The sequence below is a fragment of the Desmodus rotundus genome, chromosome 9 (assembly GCF_022682495.2).
Source record: "Desmodus rotundus isolate HL8 chromosome 9, HLdesRot8A.1, whole genome shotgun sequence".
Classification (NCBI taxonomy): Eukaryota; Metazoa; Chordata; class Mammalia; order Chiroptera; family Phyllostomidae; genus Desmodus; species Desmodus rotundus.
This window is the reverse complement of record NC_071395.1, coordinates 33,328,473-33,352,040: the sequence shown is the minus strand read 5'-3', so window position 1 is coordinate 33,352,040 and position 23,568 is coordinate 33,328,473. Positions and strand designations below refer to the sequence as shown.

Genomic DNA, 23,568 nt, shown 5'->3' with positions numbered 1-23,568 from the left:
TTCTAAAGTGCTGTTCCAATTACTCTTCCAGGAGTTTGCCCTTTTCCAGGCAGATTTCCCAGCCTCATTGACCCAGAATGATAACATACATTTGCTCAGCACTTTACACTTTATGAATGTTCAACATCTAATAATCTCATTTAATCATTCATTTGAAGAATATTTATTGAGGACATACCAACTGCCAAGTACTGTGCTCTAAGTCCTTCTGCGCCAAGCGCGGTCCCTGGGCCAGGAGCAGCACCTGGCAGCTTGTTGGAAAGGTAAAATGTTGGGCCTTGCTACACACCTGAGTCAGAATCTGCATTTGAGCAAGATTCCCAGCCAGCTCATATACACATCAAAGTTTGAGAAACCCTGCTTTCTAATATTTCCATAAAAACACCATGAAAATATACCTCACTTTAATACATGGATAGATTGAGATATTGTGACTTGCTTTTCTTCCCCCAATAATGAGGCAATCTATGTTAAGAGCTTGGAAGAGCGTCTTGCACATAATAGGTGCTCAACAAATATCTATTACTATGAACGACACAGTGAAGCTGTGAATCATTGCTTTTCTCAACTCTATAGCACTTTGGCCTCAGCAGAGGCCTCTTAGGCACCATTCCGAGAGGTGAGGCAAGGCTTGTGGCTCTGGCTTCCTTCCCAGCTCAGCCAGAGTCTGCAAAATGGGGAATTGGGGGCTCCAGAAGCTACTGTTGGGGTGTGCCTGATCCTACAGCGGAGCCATCCTGTGGTGGGGTTGTTGGTCTGCAGAAGAGGCCACATAGAGTGAGAGACCAGGAGGCTATCAGGGGATCCCTCCTGGAAACTCCATACCCTCCAACCTCATCCAGTCTGTCTCCAGGGCTCCTCTGTGCTGAGGACCCTCCCTACCCCAAGCCTCCCCAGCCTTCCTCTCCTCACTTCCTGCCCAAGCCCCTTCAGTCCAAGCCTCTGGCACTGCTGCTCCCTCTCAATCAGCAGGGCACCAGGGGAGGAGGGACTGGGCCTATCTTCCTGTGCAGGCCAAGCCCTCCCCAGGGCCCTCTTGGCTCCCTCCAGGGCACCCGCTTTCCTGTGCAGGTTCCCCATCCTCCTGGAGTTAACAACAATGGAACATACTTATTTTTAAATAGTCCGCCATTTGATCTTCTTATTCTTTGAAATAAAACTTTAATATACAAATATAACCTTTAAGGCAACATTTGTTTATGGTAAAAATTCAAATAATAATGTTCAAGTTATATAAAGTGAAAGATCCCACCCTTTCAAATTTCATGAGAATTTCATGAAAATTTCTTGACAGCCTGTTTTTTCTTCACAATGACCTCACTAGGTTTGGATGCTGGGCAAAATCAGCGTAAAGGCTTGCCTTTGCCGAAGTTCTGTTCAGATACTTAATTTTTCTCTGTCAACGTCTGCCTTCCTTAGACAATACACGTTCCAAAGGCAGTTCGCTTCTTCACCGTTACTCAATCTCAGTCTCTGCCTTTCTTCTACGCCGCCCTTCACCCCCACCTTTGGTCGCCGCGTGGCACACCTGAACCCGGGGGGTATGAGATCCACACCCTCCCCGCCCCGCGGCCGCGGCCCCGCGCCCCCAGCCCGGGTAGAGCCCTGCGCCCACCCACTGATGGCAAAGCACCGCCCACCCCACCGAGGGGGGCGAGCCACGCCTTCTGCGCACATTCGGGGGCGGAACTCCATTCTACGTCCTCCCGCAAACACAGCCACGTGCCCACAGAGGAGTGAGGATCCTCGCCGTACACCCACTTTCCTACTTTGGGCCAGAGTCCAGCACCCGGCCTTCAGAGAAGAGCGTTGAACACCCAGCCAGGAGGCACATCCCCGCGCAGACGCCAGGCACCCAGTTCTCCCTGCTCCGGAGTCGGCGGGAGGGCCTAGCCTAGGTAGGGGCTGCGGCCGGAGCCGGTGAGCGCGGCCGCCCGCCCCTCCGCAAGGTTCTCTCGGGCCGGGAGAGGGTGGTGGGCCTCCCTCCCCGGAGGTGTGTGAAGCGCCCCCTACCCATCTTAACGCAGAGCTTCCCAAGCTTTACCGCTGCCAGCGCTTGTTGTTTCACCTTATTGCCGGCGGGAAAGCTCAATTACGTAAAATTTTACAAGCGTCCTCTACGGAATCTGCACCTCTGGCCGATTTTTTTTTCCGGGGGGTGGGAAGGCTTGCCACTGGGTCTCCCTCCATTTTCTCCGGGGAGGCTGCACCAGTGTGCCCTTCAGCCCTGTCTCTGCGTCCACCTCTCATCCCGCGCCACCCCCCACCCCCACCCCGCGCCCACTTTCACCCAGGCTCTAATCTTTCAAGTCTATGGTAGAGGCAATTTGCTGCTCGGTCTTCCATCTCCATAAATATACCTAGAAGAAGCATGCCCTGTGTCTAGTTACCTTAAGGATTAGGTGCATTTCAGAGGGAGGCTTTTTCAGAAGCTTCCTCTTTGGCGATGACCTGGTCACACAGAGCTGTTGGAGGTTAAGGTCCGCTGCGGGTCTTCTTGCAGCCCAGCAGTTTTACCACTGTAGACTCTTGAGTGTCTTGAAGGTCTGATTAGGGGGGCGTATCACTACATTTTAGTGACTCTGAAACACTCAAATTTAAAATACACGTTATTGAGTGTGCTGCTTACTATGAGAAGGCGTGGATTGTAAGAGATCCCCATTTCAGAGATTTTCAAATGTTTTTTTGAATTGCTCAAATAGAATAGCTAACACCATGCCAGGTACCTACTCAGTTCTTTGGATTTTCGTCATTACGTATAGCGTCTGGTGCAGGTGAGGAAACAGGTAGTTAAGTAGTGTGCCTTGGGTAAGGGTAGGGGGGGACTCCTGCGTCCCAGAAGCCGGGGTGCAGACCACCCAGACACAAACACCTGAGTGCCTCAGAAACTCTCCGTGAACTTGGAGAAGGGAGAGATGTAGAGATAACCCTACCTCCGGGTTAAAATGGAACGCCAGCTGTGTCTCAGTTACCAGGGATAAAGATTTGTAGTGGAGCGGGATGTGACCGCTCCCTGCTCGGAACGGACTTGTCCCTGTGTCTGCACTCCTGATTCTGAGCTCTGCACTGTGGTCACACACACCCTTACTAGTGAGGTGATCCTGGGAGGGCTGGATCCATGTAAGCGTTTGTGTCCCTTTCAGCCTTTTCCACCAAGACCATCTCTTCCCTCAAAAGTGGGAGTGGGGGCGGGGGTGGATATATGGGTTGGATTGGTTTTGAGGGGAGGACAGAGAGTGTGGAGATGAGTTAGGGGCCGCTGTCCAGGCTAAAAGTAACAAGGATCCTCTCCTGTTCAAAGCTGCCACAGGCTCCAGGTAGAGGGTCCCTGAGATAAAGTGTAGCACACTGCAGGTGCGGGATTGTTTGCCACGTGCAGAAACGTGAGAGGAGCTGGAAAGAGAACCCGTGCCTGGGAAGCTGGCGCAGCTGGTCCGTCATTAGGACACTCCTCCCAAACCACGCTCCCTTTTTGAACATGTATACTGTTAAAGTTAGCAAAAAACGGTTACTTGAAAGCCTGGAGCTTGACACCCATCAGAGATGCTAAAGAGAAACAGCTACGTCATTTCTGCCTGCAGGGATGCCAGAAGGGCCATCTGTGAGGAAGTTCCACCATTTGGTGTGCCCCTTTGTGGGGCAGCAGGTGGTCAAGACCGGGGGCAGCAGTAAGAAGCTGACGCCAGCCAGTTTCCAGTCCCTGTGGCTCCAGGACGCCCAGGTGAGTTCTTCCTCTTCCAGTGGCCTTGTTCATACCTCACACAGGTGGGCCAGCTCCATCAGCACATCCCGTGCCTCCCCTAGAATTTATCTCAACACTTTCCACACCATCACTTCCTTGAGCCCAAGACAGCCATGCTAGGGCTCCACGCAGCTCCACCTCTTTCAGTCTGACATTTCCCAGCCATCAGTGGGCATCACAGTGGCCTGTGGGACTATAAAAAAAAAAAAAAAAGGTACAAACACTGCAGATTCTGATTCAGGGAGCCTGGAGTGGTTCTGATCACTCCAGCTGACTTTGACATCCCCTTTGGTTGGGTACCACGTTTAATCCCATGAGGCCAGCAAGGACACAAGGAAAGAGCATAGCCTTCTGATAGAGTTTTCAGCCTGGATCACTTTGCCCTGAGCGTAAATCAGAATTCCCTCAAGACACTCCCAGGACTTATCCTGCCCCAAGTCTCTTACCCAATCGTATTGAATGTTCTGGAGCTCCTCTAACAAGTCCTTGCCCGTGGCTTCGACTTGCTGCTCGCCTGTTTGAACAAGTCTTCCTTTATTTTCCACCTCTGCCCCCCATCCTGTGTCCTCATGTTACCATGGTAATTCTAGTCGTCTGGATTTAGTCTTGCCCTCACACCTTGTCCGCTCTGGGCTGGGGAGAGCCTTCTCCTCTGCGCGTCCATGGTACCCTCTGCTTCCGCCCACTGGACCCTCATAGCTGAATTTTCCTGCCTGCTTCGTGGAGGAGACAGATAACTAGGGCAGGGGGTGTGTCCTCATCAATATTGTACCACTGGCACTTAGCTCAGTGCCTGGCACTTAGGAGGCATGTAGTAATGGCTGTAGAAAAATATCAGTGAGCTCTGTTGCTTCTTAGCTGTGTGCTCCTAAGCAGGTTACTTAATCTTAGCTTTACTTCCTGCAGTTGTGAATAGGGATAAATCACTGAGCAGTAAAAATGGTTGTATGAAACAGGTTTTAGCCTCAGCTAGCTAGTGTAGCACAGTGGATTGAGCACTGGCCTGTGAAGCAAAGGGTCGCTGGTTCAATTCCCAGTCAGGGCAGATGCCTGGGTTGTGGGTCAGGTCTCCAGGAGGGGATGCGTGAAAGGCAACCACACATTGATGTTTCTCTCCCTGTCTTCCTCCCTTTCTCTAAAAATAAATAAAATATTTAAAAGACAAAAAAAAAAAAAACAGGCTTTATGCTTGGTACATAATAGGTGCTCAGTAAATCCTAGTTTGCTTTATTGAGATAAAATTCACATAGCATACAATTCACTCACTTCAAGTGTGTAACTCATTGGCTTTTAGTGTCTTCCCTCAAACTTGTGCAGCCATCACCACGATCAACTTTAGAACATTTTCATTACCCCCAAAACAAATTCGGTGTCCATTTGTGGTCGCTCTGCATTTTACCCCAACCTTTCATTGCCAGCCCTGAGCAGCCACTAATCTACTTTCTGTCTTCATAGATTCGCCTTTGTTGGGCATTTTACATACGTGGAATCAAGCACAGGGTCTCTGTGTTTTTCTGTGACTGGCTTCTTTCACTGAGCGTAATGTTTTCAACGTTTATCCCTGTTGTCGCACGTGTCAGAATTTTCTTACTTTTAAATACTGAATTCCTAGAGGGAAGGAGCAGAGATTTACTCATCTGGGTGCGCTTCAGAGCCTGGCCCACTGTCTGGCACGTTGTTTAAACTCAATGAAAGATCAGTTGTTTGCAGTACTGTAGTGTCCCAGGAATGGAAAGGAGGGGCAGTAGAAATTGCCATTGTTGGAGGGGGCGCAAGAATATCCTGACGGAAGCATTTTTCACCCAGTAAATGATTAAACCCTACGGGGCATCTGGTAAATAGTTCATCAGCATTATGCCAACATTGGTGAATCTGTCTCGAGAAAGCATTTTCTGGAGCAAATTCTGTTACGCCCACGTATTCCTTGCTCTGCGTTTTTTATTTTTTAAGATTTTATTTATTTTCAGAGAGGGGGAGGGAGGGAGAAAAAGGGAGAGAAACATCGATGTGCAAGAGCAACACCGATTGGTTGCAGGGTCCCAACCAAAGAGGTTTCACTTTGCTGGACGATGCCCAACCCACTGAGCCACACCGGGCAGGGCACCTTGCTCTGTTTTTATGTAGCTCAGTCAAACCATTCCTCCTACGTGGCAGCAAATAGCTGTGCTCAGATGTGCAGATTTGCAGATAATGCCCTCTGGGGGGGGGGGGTGCAGCAGACTGCTACAGTTGGAATTTCTGCGCTCACCGAGAAGTTGGAGGTCGTGTCAGAACCGTGATCTTTAGTGCGGACCTTTGGGGGCGCCTCGTTTTACAGCGAGCTGTCTGTAGCTGCTGTCAGTCTGTTTGTGGAGCAGGTGTGTGCTGACTGTTTCTTAAAAACAAAAAATAATCCTTGAATACAGGGACGACAATTTCTATTCATTGCTTAGCTAACCCATGAAAAAATCGGCAGGATTTCCCCTCAGGTATTATAGGATGGCCTCGCTGTCTGGAATGGGTCTATTTCACTGCTGACCCAATTCCCCTTGATTCTAATCACTTTGAAACTGTGCTAACTGCCCACACCTCTGGGGCAGAGAGCAAAAATCAAGTCCCCAATACCCAGCTTGTGAAAACGTCATGGAAGGGGCGAGAGTGGAAAGATCGGCACGGGGATAAAGGTCCCATACACCTGTCCTGGTCGTCCCCTTTCTGGGTCTGTGTAGTCTGCCTGTGCTGCCATCACGGAATACCGCAGACTGGGTGGCTGACAAATACAGGAACTTATTGCTCAGTTCTGGAGGCTAGAAATTCAAAATCAAGGCGCTGGCAGATTCGCCTTCCTGGCTCAAGGGCAGTCATCTTCTCCCTGTGTTTTCACATGGTGGGAGGGACCAGGGAGCTCTCTGGGGTCTTCTTTATGAGGGCACGGATCCCCTTCATGAAGCCCCCACCTGAGTCATAACCTCATCACCGTCCAGAGGAGCACCTCCACGTACCATCCCATGGCGGGTCATGTTTTCAACACCTGAATTTTGGGGGAACACAGACACATCTATAACAAAGGCTTAGATTATGTTCATTTTCTTCTAGGTCCATGGAAAGAAATTATTCCTTAGATTTGACCCAGATGAAGAAACCAGGTCTCCTGGCAACAACCCACTGCCAGAACCTCTACAAAAAGGAGAGAGGAAGGAAGGGCATGGGGATCACAAGCAGACCTTGGTTCCCGACAGCCAGAAAATCTCAGACCAGTCCTCCCGGTCCCTGGAGCTTGTCCACAGTGGAGACAATGGCTCGGAGTATTTGGGGGGAGACAGCCCTGCAGGGAGTGCCGAGAGGTGGCTGCAGATCAGCTTTGGTTTGTTTGGCAGCATTTGGGTGAACGAATTCTCCAGAGCAAAGAAAGCAAACAAGAGGGGTGACTGGAGGGACCCCAGTCCAAGGTAATGGCATGGTGGGATGGGCCGGGGGTGGTGTCTCTCTGCTTCTCTGTGGGGTCTGCAGTGTTCACCACGGCCCCCGCGGCATGCCTCGCTCTGTGGGCACACTCAGGTGGCTCCCCAACCTGCTCTCCAGCAGTCTGCTTCCTAGGACAGAGAAGACACTTCTCTGTCTGCCTGTCACAGAGAGTAGACTGAGGTCTGCACCCCGAGAGGAATGGGCACATCCGGGGTAGGCTTAGCGAAGGGGGACAGCTTTCCCAACAGACATGGCCCTGGCGGGTGGAGGTCTCTGAAGAGCATTGGATGGCTTGGTGAGTGCACTCTCAATTTGGGGACAGAATTGTCTCCGTTTTTAATCCATTAATGGTGAGACTATCTCAGGGCATAAAACTCTGTCCATGTCAGGGTTATTTCCTTACTGCACATACCCGGAGGGGTCACTGCTGGTCAAAGAGGATGAGCATCCTTGTGGCCGAGCATCCTTACGGCCTTACAGAAGTGCTCACTTGGCTGAGTTCTCGCTGCCATTGGATTGTCTGTGTATTTTTTTTTTTTATCACTTTGTAAGAGCTTTTCGATACTGTGTGTTACCTGATGTGATACGTGGTACCAGTATCGTTTCCTCTCTGTGTCCTTTGCGAGTGTTTGTGCCCTTTGGCATTCAGAATTTTTAATTGTATGTAGTCACTGGTCAGTATTTTTTTTTTAATAATTCTTATTTTTCAATTACAGTTGACAAAGAATATTATATTAGTTTCTGGTGTACGACATAGTGATTAGACATTTATACAACTTACAAAGTTATATAGTCCAGAACCATATGGAGTCAGTCTTTTTCTTGCTCTCTCTTAAGTTAACCCCTTTATAGTTCTACCCAAAAGTCACATTGCTTTTCTATTTTCTCAAGTCTCATGTTATATTTTATTATGCTGAGATCTGTAGTCTTTATGCTGTGATTTATGATCCAGTGGGATGCTTTGGACTGTAAAAACAACTCAAGCTGGCTTAAGTTGGGATTTTAAGTTAGGAGATTTTTCTTGTTGTTCACATAATTGGAAGTTCAGAGGGAGGGTGGGATTTGGCATTGACTCACTTCCCAGTTTTTTGGCTTCAGGTTCTTGGGATTCTCCTGTCTTTGCACTTTTCCACCTGTTGGTTTTGTCTTTAGAACAGCAGTTCCAGGCCTATGTGCACACCAAGAAAGAGGAAAGAGGAAGAGAGAGGGTCATTTTGAAATCTTCAGTTGAGCAAGGAGAGCTTTCTCAGAAAGCCCCAGCCCAGCTGTCACTGCCGGGGCGTCTCCTGGGTGGATCCCTGCAGGTCTCCAGCGAGGGGAGTCTGCTGTTCTTCCACGGGCAGGGCTCCCCCGAGGTTTTCAGATGAGTTAACACGTCACCGCTCTCTTCCTTTTCAACTCTTGTCAACTTATGTGTCCCTTCTCTTTTTTCATGTGTTACATACAACTTTGTCTCCCCACCCCTTTTTTCCTTAATGATGTTTGCCAGATTTTTATCTACACTGTTGGCCTTTAAAATAAATAACATTAGTTTTAAATAGTCTGCATGTAAGAGTATTTCCTGCTTGTCCAAGGGGTTGAGCATTTGGAGTCATTGCTGTGTTGGGCTGTGACTTTTTGCCGGACTGTGATCGGTGTTATGATCAAAGCCTGCCCATTTTCTGCTTTCAGTATTAAGAGTTGCGGCCAAACACATAACTGATCTCTGCTTATACTTTGTGTACATAAGTGCATAGTGTGTCTGTTCCAAGTAGAACATTCTCTAAGTGTTAAGAACAGGTTATGACGTCGATAACTCAAAACTCTCTGTCCTTGTTTATTTTTTGTCTATTTAATATGTCAAACTCAGGAAGAGGCATGCCAAAGTCCCCCAGGGTAGTTGTGGTTTTATAAAGTTTCTCCTTGTCTTTTTGAGCATTTTTATTTATGTGTTTTTCAGCCCAGGGGTCCCAGGCATCAGGGTGCCTGACTCTCCTAAGTTCTTCACAGATGCATTATTAAGTAACATACTCTTTCTTTGCCCTTGGTCCTAAATTACGCTCTTCTTGATGCTGATAGTGCCGCTCAGTTCTGTTGGCCCACCCCTTGCTCTCTCCTCACTTCGTTGTCGGTATGGTTTTTTTTCACTTATTTTAGGTACCTTTCGTATAAACTGTGAACCAAACTTTTGTATCTCTTTAAATTCAACCTGAAACTCTTTATTCTGAAATGGGGGTAACTGAGGTACATGGATTTTCTTTCATTTGCCATTTTATTGTACTTTGTTTTCTTTTCTTTTTTTGGATTTATTGTTTCTCATCAGCTTCCCCCCAAACCCCATTAATTTAGAAGTATTACTATTTATCTTCATTCCGTTGATAATAATTTTATCTTAAATTATCCTTATTGTTTTCTGAGTTAATAACCATCAAGTTTAAAATTTTTTAAAAATTATTTTTCAGCCCTGGCTGGTTTGCCTCAGTGGATTGAGCACCAGCCTGCAAACCAATGGGTCGCCAGTTTGATTCCCAGTCAGGGCATGTGCCTGGGTTGCGGGCCAGGTCCCCAGTTGGGGGTGTGTGAGAGGCAACCAATTGATGTATCTCTCACATAGATGTTTCTTTCCCTCTCTTTCTCCCTCCCTTCCCCTCTCTCTAAAAATAAATAAATACAAATTTTTACAAATTATTTTTCAATTACATTTGACAATTAATAATCAAATTCTTAATAACGTTAATAACTTTTCTCCCTTATTATTGAAACTGGTTTTTTGGTCACATTCCTTCACCCCTCTGAGATGAGATGAAGTATTTCTACTTCACCACTGCTATTCTGTTACATCAACGCCATCTCCTGCATTTGCTGAGATAGTTTAGAATTTAAGTTCCAGATTGCTAACTAACTATATTACGTAGTTAATTATGTGTAACTAAACTGCTTAAGAACCTGGTGCACCCATAGGTGTAGGCAGGGTGTCTGGTGCAGCAGCCGGCTCCCCTTCCTGCTTCAGCTCTCTCCCCTCCCTCAGCTCGCTCCCTACCAGATCCCTGAGTTCTCCTGCCATGGCTTTCCTTGGAGCCAAGAATGCATCCTGTCTTGTTCTTGCACGCTAGTGCTTTCTCCACGAATTTGAAAGACACATTGGCTGACCTGATGCCTAAGGAGCAGGACAGAGTTAAGACCGTCAGGCAGCAATGTGGCAAGACAGTGGTGGGCTAAATCACTGTGGACATGGCGTCTGGTGGCGCAAGAGGCACGAAGGGATTGGTATATGAAACATCAGTTCTTGATCCTGATGAGGGCATCCGTTTCCAAGGCTACAGTATCCCTGAATGCCAGGAACTGCTGCCTGGGGCAAAGGGAGGGATAGAACCCCTAGTGGAGGGCTTATTTGGCTGCAGGTAACGGGCAAATCTCAACAGAGGAACAGGTATCTTGGCTCTCAAAAAAGTGGGCAAAGAGGGCGGCCCTCCCTATCATGTGCTTACCATGCTGGACAACTTTGCCACCAGTCTGCACCCAAGTCTCAGCTCAGTGCAGCCATTGCAGCTCTCAGCAGGGAAAGAAGCTTTGCCGGAGCAGAGCCTGTCAGCAGAGCAAGTACTGGGAGTTGATTTATGAAGACTCTATGGATCTGATCGCAAAGCTGCCCTGCGTTGCCGCGAAGATCTGCCGGAATCTGTGCTGGGAGAGCAGCAGTATCGGGGCCACTGACTCTGCGCTGACCTTGCCCCACAGTTTCACCAACAGGTTAGGCTATCTCGATGCTCAATCTACTGAGCGCATGCGCTCGTGCCCCTCCACAGTGACCACGAGGGTGGCAATGAAGTGCCTATACCAGCCACTCGGTGGGCAGTGCCTTTCCAGAATCCCACCTGTCCCTCGCAGCAGCCATGGTCGGTCTGGCAGAGCCCCTGCATGGCCTGCAGATCAGGAAGTGCTTGTTTGGCTGATGCAGCCAGAGGAGGAAGTTGGCAAAGCTGTGTCACATGAGAAGTTACGAGGCTACATCTGGAAATACTCAGCTCAGAATGGATCGTCCCAGGCTGTGTCCCGTGCGGTGCTGAGGAAGACCGATCCACGATGCATGTGGCAGGGAGAGTTTGTTCTGAAACACCTGCCTCATGACGCCGTGTGTAAGCTGGTTGCTCAGCTGTACAGGGTTGTGTCCAGTGTTCTCTCAGAGCAAAGCAAGGCCAAGAGTCCTTGGCCCAGCGCAGATGCTCGCAGTGGGGCGCTGCTCCGGCACTGTGGCACGATGGAGACGAACTACGGCACAGTCCTGGTCGGGGCATCACGAGCATTGGGTGCACTGGCACGGCTCGTCTGGGGTGCAGCCCTCGTCTTCCCCCTGGAGAGGCCCAAGTCCGCGAGCACGGGTGGTCAGATGAAGTTTGTGGACTCTAAGGATGAACCTGGAGACCCGGGAAAATGACCTACCAGAAGTGAAGGAGCTTAAAAAAAAGTATACTTTTGTTTCATTTCTTAGGGGGCTTTTATAATAAGTTTGAGGTTAAAATATCAATTAAGACTTTAAAAGATGAAGAGTGACCCTTTTTCCCTGGCCAGCTCCTTTCCTCTGCCCGGTGTGAGTTGCCCGTCAGCCGCAGGGCGACCAGGACTGACGCCTGTGGTGTGGGTTGGATGTGGGTCCTCACCCTCTCTGCGGTGAGCATCTGGCTCCGCTTTCTCTGGGTCACCGCTGGTTGCAGAGAATCTGCTGTTGCTGGGGAGCTTTTGGTTGTACTCTGCACAGCCCTCCTTAGGCCAGCAAACCAGGACTCTGCCCCTTCTGTTTCCATAGTAACCACGCTGGCTCATCAGTTGCACCAAGCCCCCCTGCCCTCTCCCAGGTGCACAGACACTTCCTGGCAAGACCCCCTGGTCAGCTGGACATGCTTTGGGAATTTTTTTCTGCTGCCAGGTGACCATAAAGGCCATGGCATTTGTTGTTACTGGTACCAGTGTTTGGTTTTTATTTCTCTCTTTCAAATTGTCCCATAAAAAGTAAGATCTGGGACTGTTCTATTCCCCACTACTTTAATAGTCCTTAGAGATTTTCTATACATACTAAGCTTCAAGCTGAGGATGCTCTGGGCCGTCCCCTCTTGGTCCCTGCTAGAAACCTCTTTCAGCAGGTTGTATAAACCACTGTCTGATATCTGGTCTGTCCCAGTCATTTGGTTTATCAGAGCTCAACACGAACTAAGATTTTTAGCCATTACCCTCTGACTTTTGTCCCATAGAATAGGGACTTGGGAATGACCATCTCGGTATCTTCATGGTCTGGTCCTAGGGCTACTAGCACCTTTTTCTGTGCAGGGAAATGATTTTAGTTTGGACATAGTCTCTGAATACCAGGCGCTAGGTCTGAGCGCATTAAAAATAGAAAGCTGCCCTCCTCATCGCTGCCCCACGAAAAGATCCCTTTATGTGTCAAGGTCCCTGTCCTGCCTGCCCCATCCCTGGAGCTCCCAGTCCAGGGCTTGTTTACAGCCCCCTCTGCATGGGTTTCAGTGACTCAGAATGCCCTGCTGCCTTTTCTATAAGAAGGGATTGAAATACACTCCCGCTGTGCCCGCTTCCTCCCGCACAACTCCCGCCTGTTTGCGTGAACCCTTGGTCCCCAGTTCCACGCTGCTGAGATGGACATGTTGTCTGTAGACCCCTGGGCGACTTGTCAAGTCGTGATGCAGAGACTTCAGGTTGTTCTGTGTGAAGCGCAAAGTAAATGATTTCATTAACAAAAGACCCCCCCCACTAATTAATATCAAAAACATACTAAAATAAATATCTTTGGTTTCAGAAATTCTTTCCTAGCACTTGTAGTTCTCAGTTGCACTATCATAATCCATTTTAGATTTCACAATAAATATTTCAAATCTAATGCTGCTTACTATGTCCTGTCTTTTCCAGTTCCCCCCATCTTGAGATTTTTGCTGATTTAATTAATCACATCAGAGGCCATTTATAGATGTTCTTCAGGTTCCTGTTCTTTTAAAGCCACCGTTTTACTTTCACATAAGAATATCATCTAGGTCAGATGCTTGAATCTCACTCTTCTTCTGATGTGGAGTCCCGTTCCAGCCTGAGTATCTTTCCTTGCATAGTGGCCCACCCCTCCTTCCTCCCTGCCTGCCTCCCTGCCTTTATAAAGATTTTATTATTAATTTATTTTCAGAGAGGGGGGAAGGAAGGAGAAAGAGGGGGAGAGAAACATTGATCGGCTGCCTGTCATACTCCCCCAACCTGGGGACCTGGCCCACAACCCAGGCATGTGCCCTGACTGGGAAGCAAACCAACGACCTTTCGCTCTGCAGGACGATGCTCACCCACTGACCCACGCTGGTCAGGACCCCATTATCTCTTTATCAAAGTTCATAAGGTTTTTCCTGTGTCCTTGGGGTTCAAGAAGCACATGGGAGTATGTTTAGGTGTGTCTTTCTTGGTAAATCTTGCCTGAAACTGGGGGTGGTGCCTGTTTAACACCTATCTGTCCTCCTTTCTAATAAGCCTGCTTTTGTGCAGGTAGCTTCAGCTCCTGAACTTTAGACTCTCTGTACATCCCAAGTTGTCTGCAGTGAACATGTATTATTATGCTCAGAAAAATGAAGTGCGCTATGTGTGTTTTCCTTTAATTACTTTGTTTAGCCCTGACATTTTTATGATTCTGAAAGAGTCATTCCTTCCTTTTCTGGGACCTTAGCTCCCCCAAGTTAATCCCGCAGGGGAGTGTGAGCTGTGTGAACATGTGACCTGACAACACTGTGGTCACTCCAGGTGCTTATGAGCTTTTCTTTCTTCTCAGGTTGGTCTTGCACTTTGGTGGTGGTGGCTTCCTGGCATTTTATAATTGTCAGATGTCTTGGAGCTCTTCCCCAGTGATGAAGCCCACCTCTGACATCTTGTCTGCAAAGTTCCATCGAGGACAAGCCTTGGAAGCTCTGGGCCAAGCGCAGCCCGTCTGCTACACACTGTTGGACCAGAGACACTTCTCAGGCTTAGGTATGACGGATGGGAAAGGGGTGAGCCCCGCAGAGTTATTTAATAGAAAAGTCGCCCGTCTGGGGAGCACAAAACTGAGATCCACCCAGAGTGTGAGCACCGCCGGTGTTGAGGTGATCCCTTACTCTCTTTGGCTTCACTTCTCTCGTTTTTAAACTGAGGCCCTTAGATTAGACAGTTTCTAACTTCTTTCCTGGCTTCAGAATTCATATCCTAATCCTGTTGTTATCAGTTGTAGTCTGCTTGACAGCCACATTTGCGTGTGACCTCCTAAAGGGTGGGGTCATGTCTCGTCTATCCCTGAACCCTCCACTGCTAGCACTGTGCCAGGGACACAGGAAGTGCTTGAACGGAGGCTGTCAGGAGCCCAAAGGCATGTATGTAGTTGGCTAACAGAGAACGGTGCATTTGCTAGGGGTTGCTCCGGGCAGATGGAGCTGCCCGCCAGGCAAAGCAGAGCTGTCTCAGGTCTGCATCAGGATCTTGTGAGACATGAGTGAAGAAGCAGGTTCGTGCTCTGTGTTCAGGTTTCCTGAGCAGCGAAACTGTGAGCGTTTTGAGGTGGAAAGAAGAGTTGAGCAATTTGAAAACTAGAGTGGCTCATTAGCCGGACTATAAGAACATAACCACCCTTATTTCCCACAGTGAGACAACACGTGCACCTCTGATTGGCTGCTGAGGCAGTAGGGTGAGCTGGTGATGACAGAGTCCCCTCCATAGCCAAGGCACTCTTTCGTCTGCTGCAGGCACAGCTCACCTCAGGAGGGGCGACCATGCCCGGTGGCTCACCGGACAGTGGCCTTGCATTCTTATGTTAGGACCATGGGGGTCCCTGCACCTTGAGGAGCAAAGGGCCTTTAGGGTATATACAGCAAGAGCTGATGCTCTGCTAACAAATCATTATCATGCACAACAGTAATAACAGCCAGTAGTTTTCAAGTGACTCTAATGTGCCAGGCGCGTGGTTTCATCCTTATTGCTATTCTGTGGGATAGTTATGTACTACTTTTCTCTTCATTCAGATGAAGGAATTAAAGCAAAGGACATATTACTAGCAAGTGGTACAGCTGAGATAGGAATCCAGGTAGCCTGCCAGTGAATTTTGGAGAGACATTCTGTGTGTAGCCAGCAGTGTGATTATGAAGCTCTTGGAAAGGGCAGTCACTGCTTTCATCCATTCACTCCGCACGGCTGAGCACTTGCTTCCTGCCAAACTCAGCGTTTGCTGCCTGAGTAGCTTATTGTTTAACAGCCCGGCAACTTGGGCTCAGTTCACCATAACTTGAGATAGACTGAAATAAATGCCTAGTAGAGATTAAGGAAAGTGCATTGTTGGAACATTATGAAGAGAATTATTGATTCTGGAAGGGGTCAAGGCTGGCTTCACAGGGAATGAGTCAAGAATAGAAAAATAATAAAATAATGCCTCCTAACACTTTTTGTATTTTAGGCATTATGCTTGACATTTTAAACAATAGTAACAGCTGCGACTTACTGAGTATTCTGTGTACTAGTCACTGTGCTCAGTGTGTGCCTGTGTGTGAATTCCCACTGTTCACAAAAACCAGGCAACACCCCCATTTTACAAAGGAAACTGAAGCCTAAAGAAGGTGAGGAACTTGCCAGGGTCCGATAGCTAGGATCTGGATGAGCTGGGATTTAAATCCAGATAATCAGGTTGCAGAGCCTGTATTGGTAACCACTTTGCTGTTACCTGGGCCATGCGTGAGTTTTTTCTCTTTCCATCTGCGCAGCAACCTTAAAGCTAAGTATTGCCAACCCATTTTATAGACAAGGAAATTGACTCGGGGATCATGAGACTTTCCCAAGAGCCCCCCAGACACGGCAGAGCTGGCTCTGGGTTCTCCTGAGGCCCTCTCCCCTGCTGCCATCATAAAAGCTTCGGTTTGCTTTATTAACTGTGTGCACTGGTTTTGTTGTAGGTATGTTCCTTCTTCCACCCTTGTCCTCTCCCTGCTTTCTTTCAGGGAACATCATTAAGAATGAAGCCTTGTACAGAGCTGGGATCCATCCCCTTTCTCTCGGTTCACTTCTCAGTCCTCAGCAACTTGAGATCCTCGTGGATCACGTGGTGGAGTTCAGTGCAGACTGGCTTCACGACAAGTTCCAGGGCAGACAGCAGCACACGCAGATCTACCAGAAAGATCAGTGCCCTGCCGGGCACCAGGTCATGAAGGAGGCCTTTGGGCCTCCAGGTGGCTTCCAGAGGCTTACCTGGTGGTGCCCACAGTGCCAGCCCAGACTGTCTCCCGATGAGCTGGAGCAAGTTCAGCTTTCCTAAGGCTCTGGGGCCTCTTCTTCACTGGACCCTGCCCTTTGGGGAGCACGATGCTCGAGTGTCGAGAAGGGAGTGCGGGCAGTGGTTGGGAATGGAGGCAGAATTGCGGGGGGGGGGGGGGGGGGGGGCGTGGTCAGGAGGATGTCAGTCCTCTTGATACTCATCTCACTGAAGTTATGTCCAAGGCAGAGTTTTCACAGGGTTAGATTTTTTTTCAAGTGTTTAACTTTTTTTAATTAAAACTTTTTTTTAATCCTCACCCAAGGACATTTTTTCATTGCTTTTATCGAGAAAGGAAGGGAGATAGAAGCAGCAAGGGATGTTCCAACCAACTGAGCCACGCCCCCCAGGGCAAGTGTTGGTTCATTCTGTCTAATTCTGCCACTGTGACACGTGAGAAAAGTTTTGATGACAGTTAAGGGAAAGGCCTCCCAGAATGACAATGGGGTAGTGAAAATACAAGTCTATGAAAAATTGCTGCGCCTCAACATTGCTGTGTTTGGTTTGGTTTGGTTTTTGAATGGTTGGTTGGCTTTAAGGCCCTCCATTTGAGAAAGGGGAACACGGAATTGTCTTTTCATTCCCCTGGAGGGACCCAGGGGCAAGGATGGAGGAGCATGAGGGTCATGCTCAGATTCAGCCTCTGGACTGGGTCCTTTTCTGTGAGAGGGAGACACCAGGAAAAGGGGACAGGGGACGAGGGGGACCAGGAAACCAGCCACCTTTCTGGTATGCGCAGTGTGCTTTAGAAACAGCTACTTATTTCCTCCTCAAGGAGATGTATTTGTGACCATTGCTATGTGGAACAATGCCAGAATCAAGGGTTGTAGAGACACCGTGTAAAGTTGTTAGCAAGAGCTGGAGGAAACCAGGACATGAAAATAAAGTTCTTCGTTATTTTCTCTGGTTGTCTTTATTTGGCAGGAACAGTTCCTACAGTGTCAATAACCGAGTTCTTTGTGAAGGTGGCCTGTGGGAGCCACTTACAATGAGCAGCGATGAGCACACAGCTGACCTCCTCTTCTGCCCCTCCGGGCACTGCATTGGCAGCAGATCTGGTGAAACAGCGATGGATTTCACTTCTGTTGCCCTAGCCTCTGCCATGTAGGCGCCAGTGATTTGTGTAAGTGAAATGAAAAACAGGGGCTAATATTTCTGGCTTTCCTTTTCTCTCACCTTCTTAAGGAATTGAGAGTTGTTAACAGTGGGTTCAGCCACTTTATGGCAGACCTATAACCTGTATAATCGCATACGCTGATTGTTTACCTTGTAAAGCATGTAGCCTAGTTCTTGCCATGTAATCTGCAAAAATACCAACAACACACACACACACACACACACACAAAGATAGGTAGTCACTCTTAGTATCTTTGTTTTATAGATGAGGAAACAAGTCTACACAGGCTGAAGAACTCGCTTGAGTTCACACGGTTAATTAACAAGGGCTGGGGGCACAAACTTAAACACACATTGCAGCCCCCTCTCTATCAGCTTGGACAGCGGCACTGTGGGTGTTGGTCAAGCCCTGGCTGACGTCATTAAGGGTACGTCCCGCAAAGCAGCCAGCAGTTGAGGTGTAGGGGTTGTTGTCGGCACCATCACAGACGGGGTTCCACGTGAAAGAAATGGGGAAGCGGAAATGTGGACAGCTAGCAGAAACCACATCTACAACGCCTCTCCTTAAGATTAGTTCAGTACGGCAGGAGGCTCTCAGCAGAAGTTTTAATTTTGTTCTGAAAGGAGGAAAGGGAGGGAAGAAAAGAGGTAACGGTGGCACAGAAACAGCAGGAGTGGGGAACTGAACAGTGGGAAGTACTTTTTTCCATGTCTCTGGGGGGTATAAGGAGAGGCTTGTGCTTGACAGAATGGTAGATGAGGGGTGTAGAGTGGGTGAGTCAGGTTTCCCTTCAGAGTGAGGGGGGGCAGTATTTGTACTCAACACATCCCAAGGGATATGTTAAGTACAACATGAGCTTGATTTTCCAGATTATTGACATTGTGAAAAACTTGGAATTTAATGCTAGGTTTCAGTGGCCTTAGCTATTCAATAAATATTTCTTAAATGCCTCCCAAATGCTAGGTTTGGGAATACAGGATAAAGAAGACAAGAAAACCCCTACACTGATAGGAGGCCGGCTTGTTACAAAGAGTGTTACAGGTGTTTCAGTAGGTTATGAAAGAAGTGCTATGTGAAGGTGGGGAAGATATGCAAGAGATCAGCACAGGCCCAGTTCCAAGCATTGCTGTGCAACACAAAGCACTGTGCAAGGTGTTATGTGTAGACATGGTCTCGGACCTCGAGGGGTTCGTGGTGAGGTGAAGAGTCAGAGGACATAGTTAGAATACAGAAAGTTGAGGGTGAAAATCACTACTGGGCGGGATTGAAGTACTGAGGTTTGTGAAAATGAAGACCACTTGATAAGAACAAACAAATGATGCTCTTTAGTCGGACACTCCTGTATAGCAAGGGCATCAGCCACCATTACTAGCATTTGGCAGAGACTCAGCAGCAGGCTGGGAAGTGGGAAAGCTTTATAATGAAGAAAAAAAGGCAAGTCAGGTGTGCTTGGGTTGGAGGAGGTTGGCATGGGGAAGCTGGAAGCAGGCTAACTAGCAGTGGGGTGTCTTGAGTGATTGGTTTGGGGAGCATATTTGGCTTTCTGTGGCCAGTCCTATGTTGGAAGCGGGGGCAAAAACAGAGAAGTACTTGATCAAGTCCCGACCCTTCCCGGCCGGTTGCCGCAGAGGTGGTGGATTAGTGTGCTATCACTGTAAATGGTCTGATCTTTGTCCATTTGTACATACAGTCTTCAGCTGGACACACAGTAGGTCAGACTGTGTGAGCTGGGTTAGGCTCCAACCATGTCATTGTCTTCCTCTGGCCTGGAAGTTCTCTGGGGTAGAATATCACGTGCTCATCTTTATTTCCAGCGCTTGCCACATTGTTGGTGTTGAGTGGGTGTTGGTTCAATCTGAAGAGCAAATAAAGGAGAGAGAGGCCAGTGAGCTTCAGAAGAGGATTCCTGAAGCAGGGTATTCCACCTGAGCTGTAATGAAGGCATGGCAGAAACTAGGTGAGAAGCAAGCAAAGAAGGGCAATCCAGGCAGGTGAATTTCTCAGGCCAAGACCTGGGGTGTAAAATTCTGTGGCCTCTTTAAGAGGTGGAAGTGCTGCCAGGACTGGATCTGGGTTGGAAGGACATGAAGTGACTGAATAGGAGGCTAAAATTCAAAAAAGGGCATGTATGTGCCAAATGACGAGGGAATTTTTATTCTATGCCAGAATTCTTGATTTTATCTCGGAAGGCATTTCCTTTGAGGAATTTAAAATTGAGGGGTTGTCAGCAAGAGAGTAACATAATCAAGTATATGTTTTAGGGAGATGGGAAGTTGCCCCCAAAATAGTTTGGGAGAGGAGATGGAGCTTACACCACGATGGAGCAAAGAGGAGAGATTAAGACAGAGGTGTTTGTTTCTAGGACTCCACAGGATTTGATGAATGATTTCAGAGGGTTGTAGGGAGAGAGAGGAGTTAGGGATAATGTCCGGATTTTATAATTGGCAACTGGGAGGCTGTTAGCGCTATTCACAGGAGAAGCAGATTCAGTGGGAGAGAGACTTCGGTTATGCATATGTCAAGTTTGCTCAGTTTGGGGGTCATTAAAGAGGAGTTGTTCTAGATGCAGCTCAATTCAGTAAGTATGCACTGGGCATCCAGTTTGTGCCAGGCATGAATCTAAATGCTTGGGGGCAAGTTAATGAAGAACACAAAGACCTGTCGTGATTGAGCTTACATTCTAGCAAGGGGAAACAGCCAATAGATATCAGAAGTAAATTATGTACTAGAATGGGATAAATATTATGAGAAAAAATTAGAGTAGGATGAAGGATCAGCAGTGCTAGTGATAGGACGGTGCAGGTGAGGCTACATAAGGTGAGGTTTCAGCAAACACCTGAAGGAAGTGAAGGAGTTGGCCAATTGCATATCTGGGAGCGAATTATCGCCGGGAGAGTGGAGGGAACAGCTAGACAAAAAGGCCCTATGGCCAGAGAAAGAAGTAAAAGTTGGGTGTCAAGAGAGGTAATGGGGGTCCATCTAAGACAGCGACTGTGGAACCAGAAACCACCCCTACTCCTAATCCCCCCGCCTACAGAAGAAGAGAAAACAGAATCTAACCAGGAGGTGGCTAACCCAGATCACTATATTAAACATCCTCTACAGAACAGATGGGCACTCTGGTTTTTTAAAAATGATAAAAGCAAAACTTGGCAAGCAAACCTTCAGCTGATCTCTGAGTTTGATGCTGTTGAAGACTGTTGGGCTCTGTACAACCATGTCCAGTTTCTAGTAATTTAATGCCTGGCTGTGACTACTCACTTTTTAAGGATGGTATTAAGCCTGTGTGGGAAGATGAGAAAAACAAACGAGGAGGACGATGGCTAATTACTTTAAGCAAACAGCAGAGATGAAGTGACCTCGATCGCTTTTGGCTAGAGACACTGCTGGGCCTTATTGGAGAATCTTTTGATGACTACAGTGGTGATGTACGTGGAGCTGATGTTAATGTTAGAGCTAAAGGTGATGAGATAGCAATATGGACTACTGAATGTGAAAACAGACGCTGTTACATATATAGGGAGGGTATACAAGGAAAGGTTAGGACTTCCTCCAAAGATGACGATTGGTTATCAGTCCCATGCAGACACAGCTCCTTAGAGCGGCTCCACCGCTAAAAATGGGTTTGTTGTTTAAGAAGACACCTGAGTATTCTCATGGGAAACTGTGTCAAGCATTTGAGGTTTGGGAGTTGAACCAAACCCTCTTCAAGAGCAGAGTGGACTGCATTTAAATTTGATTTCCATCTGAACATTGCAAAGATATGAGAAGTCTCATTTGCCTTTGTCTTGTACGTCTGTGTTCTTTTTTTTTTTTTTTTTTTTAATTTTGGCTAGAGTATTCACTTACCCAATCAAAGAATTAACAGTACACATCGTCCCCAGAATCCAAAAATGTGTTTCTGGCCTACTGTGTAATAGCTTAGGAAAATTATCATTACAAACATTTTACCCATCCACAAAGTTGAAACGGAACTTAACATTTCTATACCTGACAGGAAAAGCATTCTGTTTATGTTCCATTGTATGCAGGAGCATATTTTGCTGGTTTGAAGAGTATGATGCATACAGTTTTCCAGCAATTTTCTTTCTTTTTTCTTTTTTTTCTTTTTTTACAGCACTGTCTTTGCTGTATTCTTGCTGATGGCTGCTACATTTTAATTTATTTGGTTCCCTACTTGATAACATTAGTGATTCTGATTTCACTTTTGTTTGCTTTGTTTTTTTCCTCATGTAACATTGGTAAAGGATCCAGGAATATGACACAAAGGTGGAATAAACATTAATTTGGGGCATTGTTTGGTAATTTTTTGTTTTTTTATAACTACAAAGCTCTGCTACAAATTTATGCATTTCATTCAAATCAGTGATCTGTGTTTGTGTGATTTCCTAAACATAGTGGTGGATTATAAAAATGTAACATCGACATTCCTAATTAGAATTAGTACATCTGTTTTTGTATCTCTTTGCTGTATTTTAACACTTTGTATTACTTAAGTTATTTTGCTTTGGTTAAAAAATGGCTTAAATAGGAAAGCGATCCCATTCACATTAAGACAGTGTACAAAACTGTAAATAAAATGTGTACAGTGAATTGTCTTTCAGACAACTGGATTTGTCCTTTTATTTCTCCATCTCTGTAGAATAAATTTGTACTTTTTATTGCAAGCCAGTCTCTATTGTCTTCTCTTGTAGTGTCTTCCCTGTGAACAGCATAAGTTTGGAGCACTAGTTTATTATGTTTATTACAATTTTTAATAAATTGAATAAGTAGCATCATTAAAAAAAGAGAGAGAGGTAATGGGGATGCAGGGCTAATCATGCACAGCTTTGTAGATCCTTGCAGGGGCTTGGCTTTACTGAGTGAAATGGAGGGAAGTTGTAGGGTTTTAGGCAGTGATCTGATCTGGCAAGTTTTAAAAGGACCCTGGTTGCTGCGTTCAAAAAATTGGAGGGTGGGGGGCTGTGGCAGCAAGTAGTTTCTAGGGCTTGTAAGAGGTGAGGGTGGAAATATAATTTCCAGTCACCTGTGCATGTTGTGGGAATGCTTGAAATCCTTTTTTGGGACTACGGGGGGCCTAAAACAAACACCTCGAAGGTAGCTGAAACTCCAGAAGAGCGATTGAGTATCACCCTGGGAGAAGTGAAGCCCCACAAACGGGAGTTTATTGCTGGGCTGGATACCAGGTATTCCACGGGGCTGCATGTGGCGTAAGAGGCAGGTGAACGGTATTGGGCGGCATGTGTGTCCCATGTGAGTTGGCCAAGCTTTTGCATTGTGTGCTGTTGCCAATAAGGGCCCAACAACTTAGTGGTGGGGTCCACACGCCTTTTAAATATTCGGCGCGTGGGCGCGAGCGTCACCGCGACCGGGACCGCAGCACGTCTTAGGAGGAGCTCATTAGGCCAGCAAGATAAAACTAAACACGTGGAGGGCTTGTTGACGAAATCGTGGCGGACTCTGGCCCGCTCTCCTGGTCTCCTCTGGGCTCTCACACAACACCCAGGCCAGAGGTGGACTTCACTACGCTGGCGCTGGGTGCGCGCCCCCCGACACTCCGAGGGCATCCGGAGGAAAACAAAGGCCCAGACTCAGTTGGACCAGCAATCCCGCTCGCCATCCCTTTTCCCACCCTTCAGTTGGCTTCTAGGCGTAGTTATCGTGTTATACTCATCCTACCACCGGTTGGCCAGCGTCTCTCTCGTGCGAACAGCGCTGGCCAATCAGCGGCCCCAGCCCCGCGAAGGGCAACGGGAGGAAACATGGATCCGCCTCCAGTGGGAGCACCAATCCCGCTTGCCTGCCTCTTTTTCGCTCTTCAATTAGCTTCTAGGATGTGGTCATCACACCAGATTATCCTGCCTCCGATTGGCCGGCGTCTCTCTGGTGCGAACAGCCCTGGCCAATCAGCGGATGTCAGTCCATCCTACTAGCCCACCGGAAGTGTCTCGAGAGCCCGGCACTCGTTAAGATGGGCGGGAA

The 23,568-nt window shown here is 47.6% G+C and overlaps 1 protein-coding gene and 2 pseudogenes across 1 annotated transcript; all 3 read left to right on the top strand.

The window, feature by feature from the left end:
• The first annotated feature begins 1,714 nt into the window (after positions 1-1,714).
• On the top strand, positions 1,715-16,560 carry NEIL2 (nei like DNA glycosylase 2). The gene is made up of 5 exons (XM_024569120.3): positions 1,715-1,898; positions 3,582-3,721; positions 6,818-7,170; positions 13,974-14,170; positions 16,159-16,560. The coding sequence occupies exons 2-5, from the start codon at positions 3,584-3,586 to the stop codon at positions 16,470-16,472; spliced, it is 1,002 nt and encodes a 333-aa protein (XP_024424888.2). The 5' UTR covers positions 1,715-1,898; positions 3,582-3,583; the 3' UTR covers positions 16,473-16,560.
• LOC128779175 (citrate synthase, mitochondrial-like) lies at positions 10,228-11,600 on the top strand (annotated as a pseudogene).
• Positions 16,561-18,753: 2,193 nt separating the features above from the next.
• LOC112312308 (eukaryotic translation initiation factor 4E pseudogene) lies at positions 18,754-21,368 on the top strand (annotated as a pseudogene).
• The last annotated feature ends 2,200 nt before the right edge of the window (positions 21,369-23,568 follow it).

Coding starts and splice junctions, on each gene's coding strand:
- NEIL2 (XM_024569120.3), top strand. CDS start 3,584: ATGCCAGAAGGGCCATCTGTGAGGAAGTTCCACCATTTGGTGTGCCCC. Junction 3,722..6,817: donor TGTGGCTCCAGGACGCCCAG/GTGAGTTCTTCC, acceptor ATTTTCTTCTAG/GTCCATGGAAAGAAATTATT. Junction 14,171..16,158: donor GAGACACTTCTCAGGCTTAG/GTATGACGGATG, acceptor GCTTTCTTTCAG/GGAACATCATTAAGAATGAA.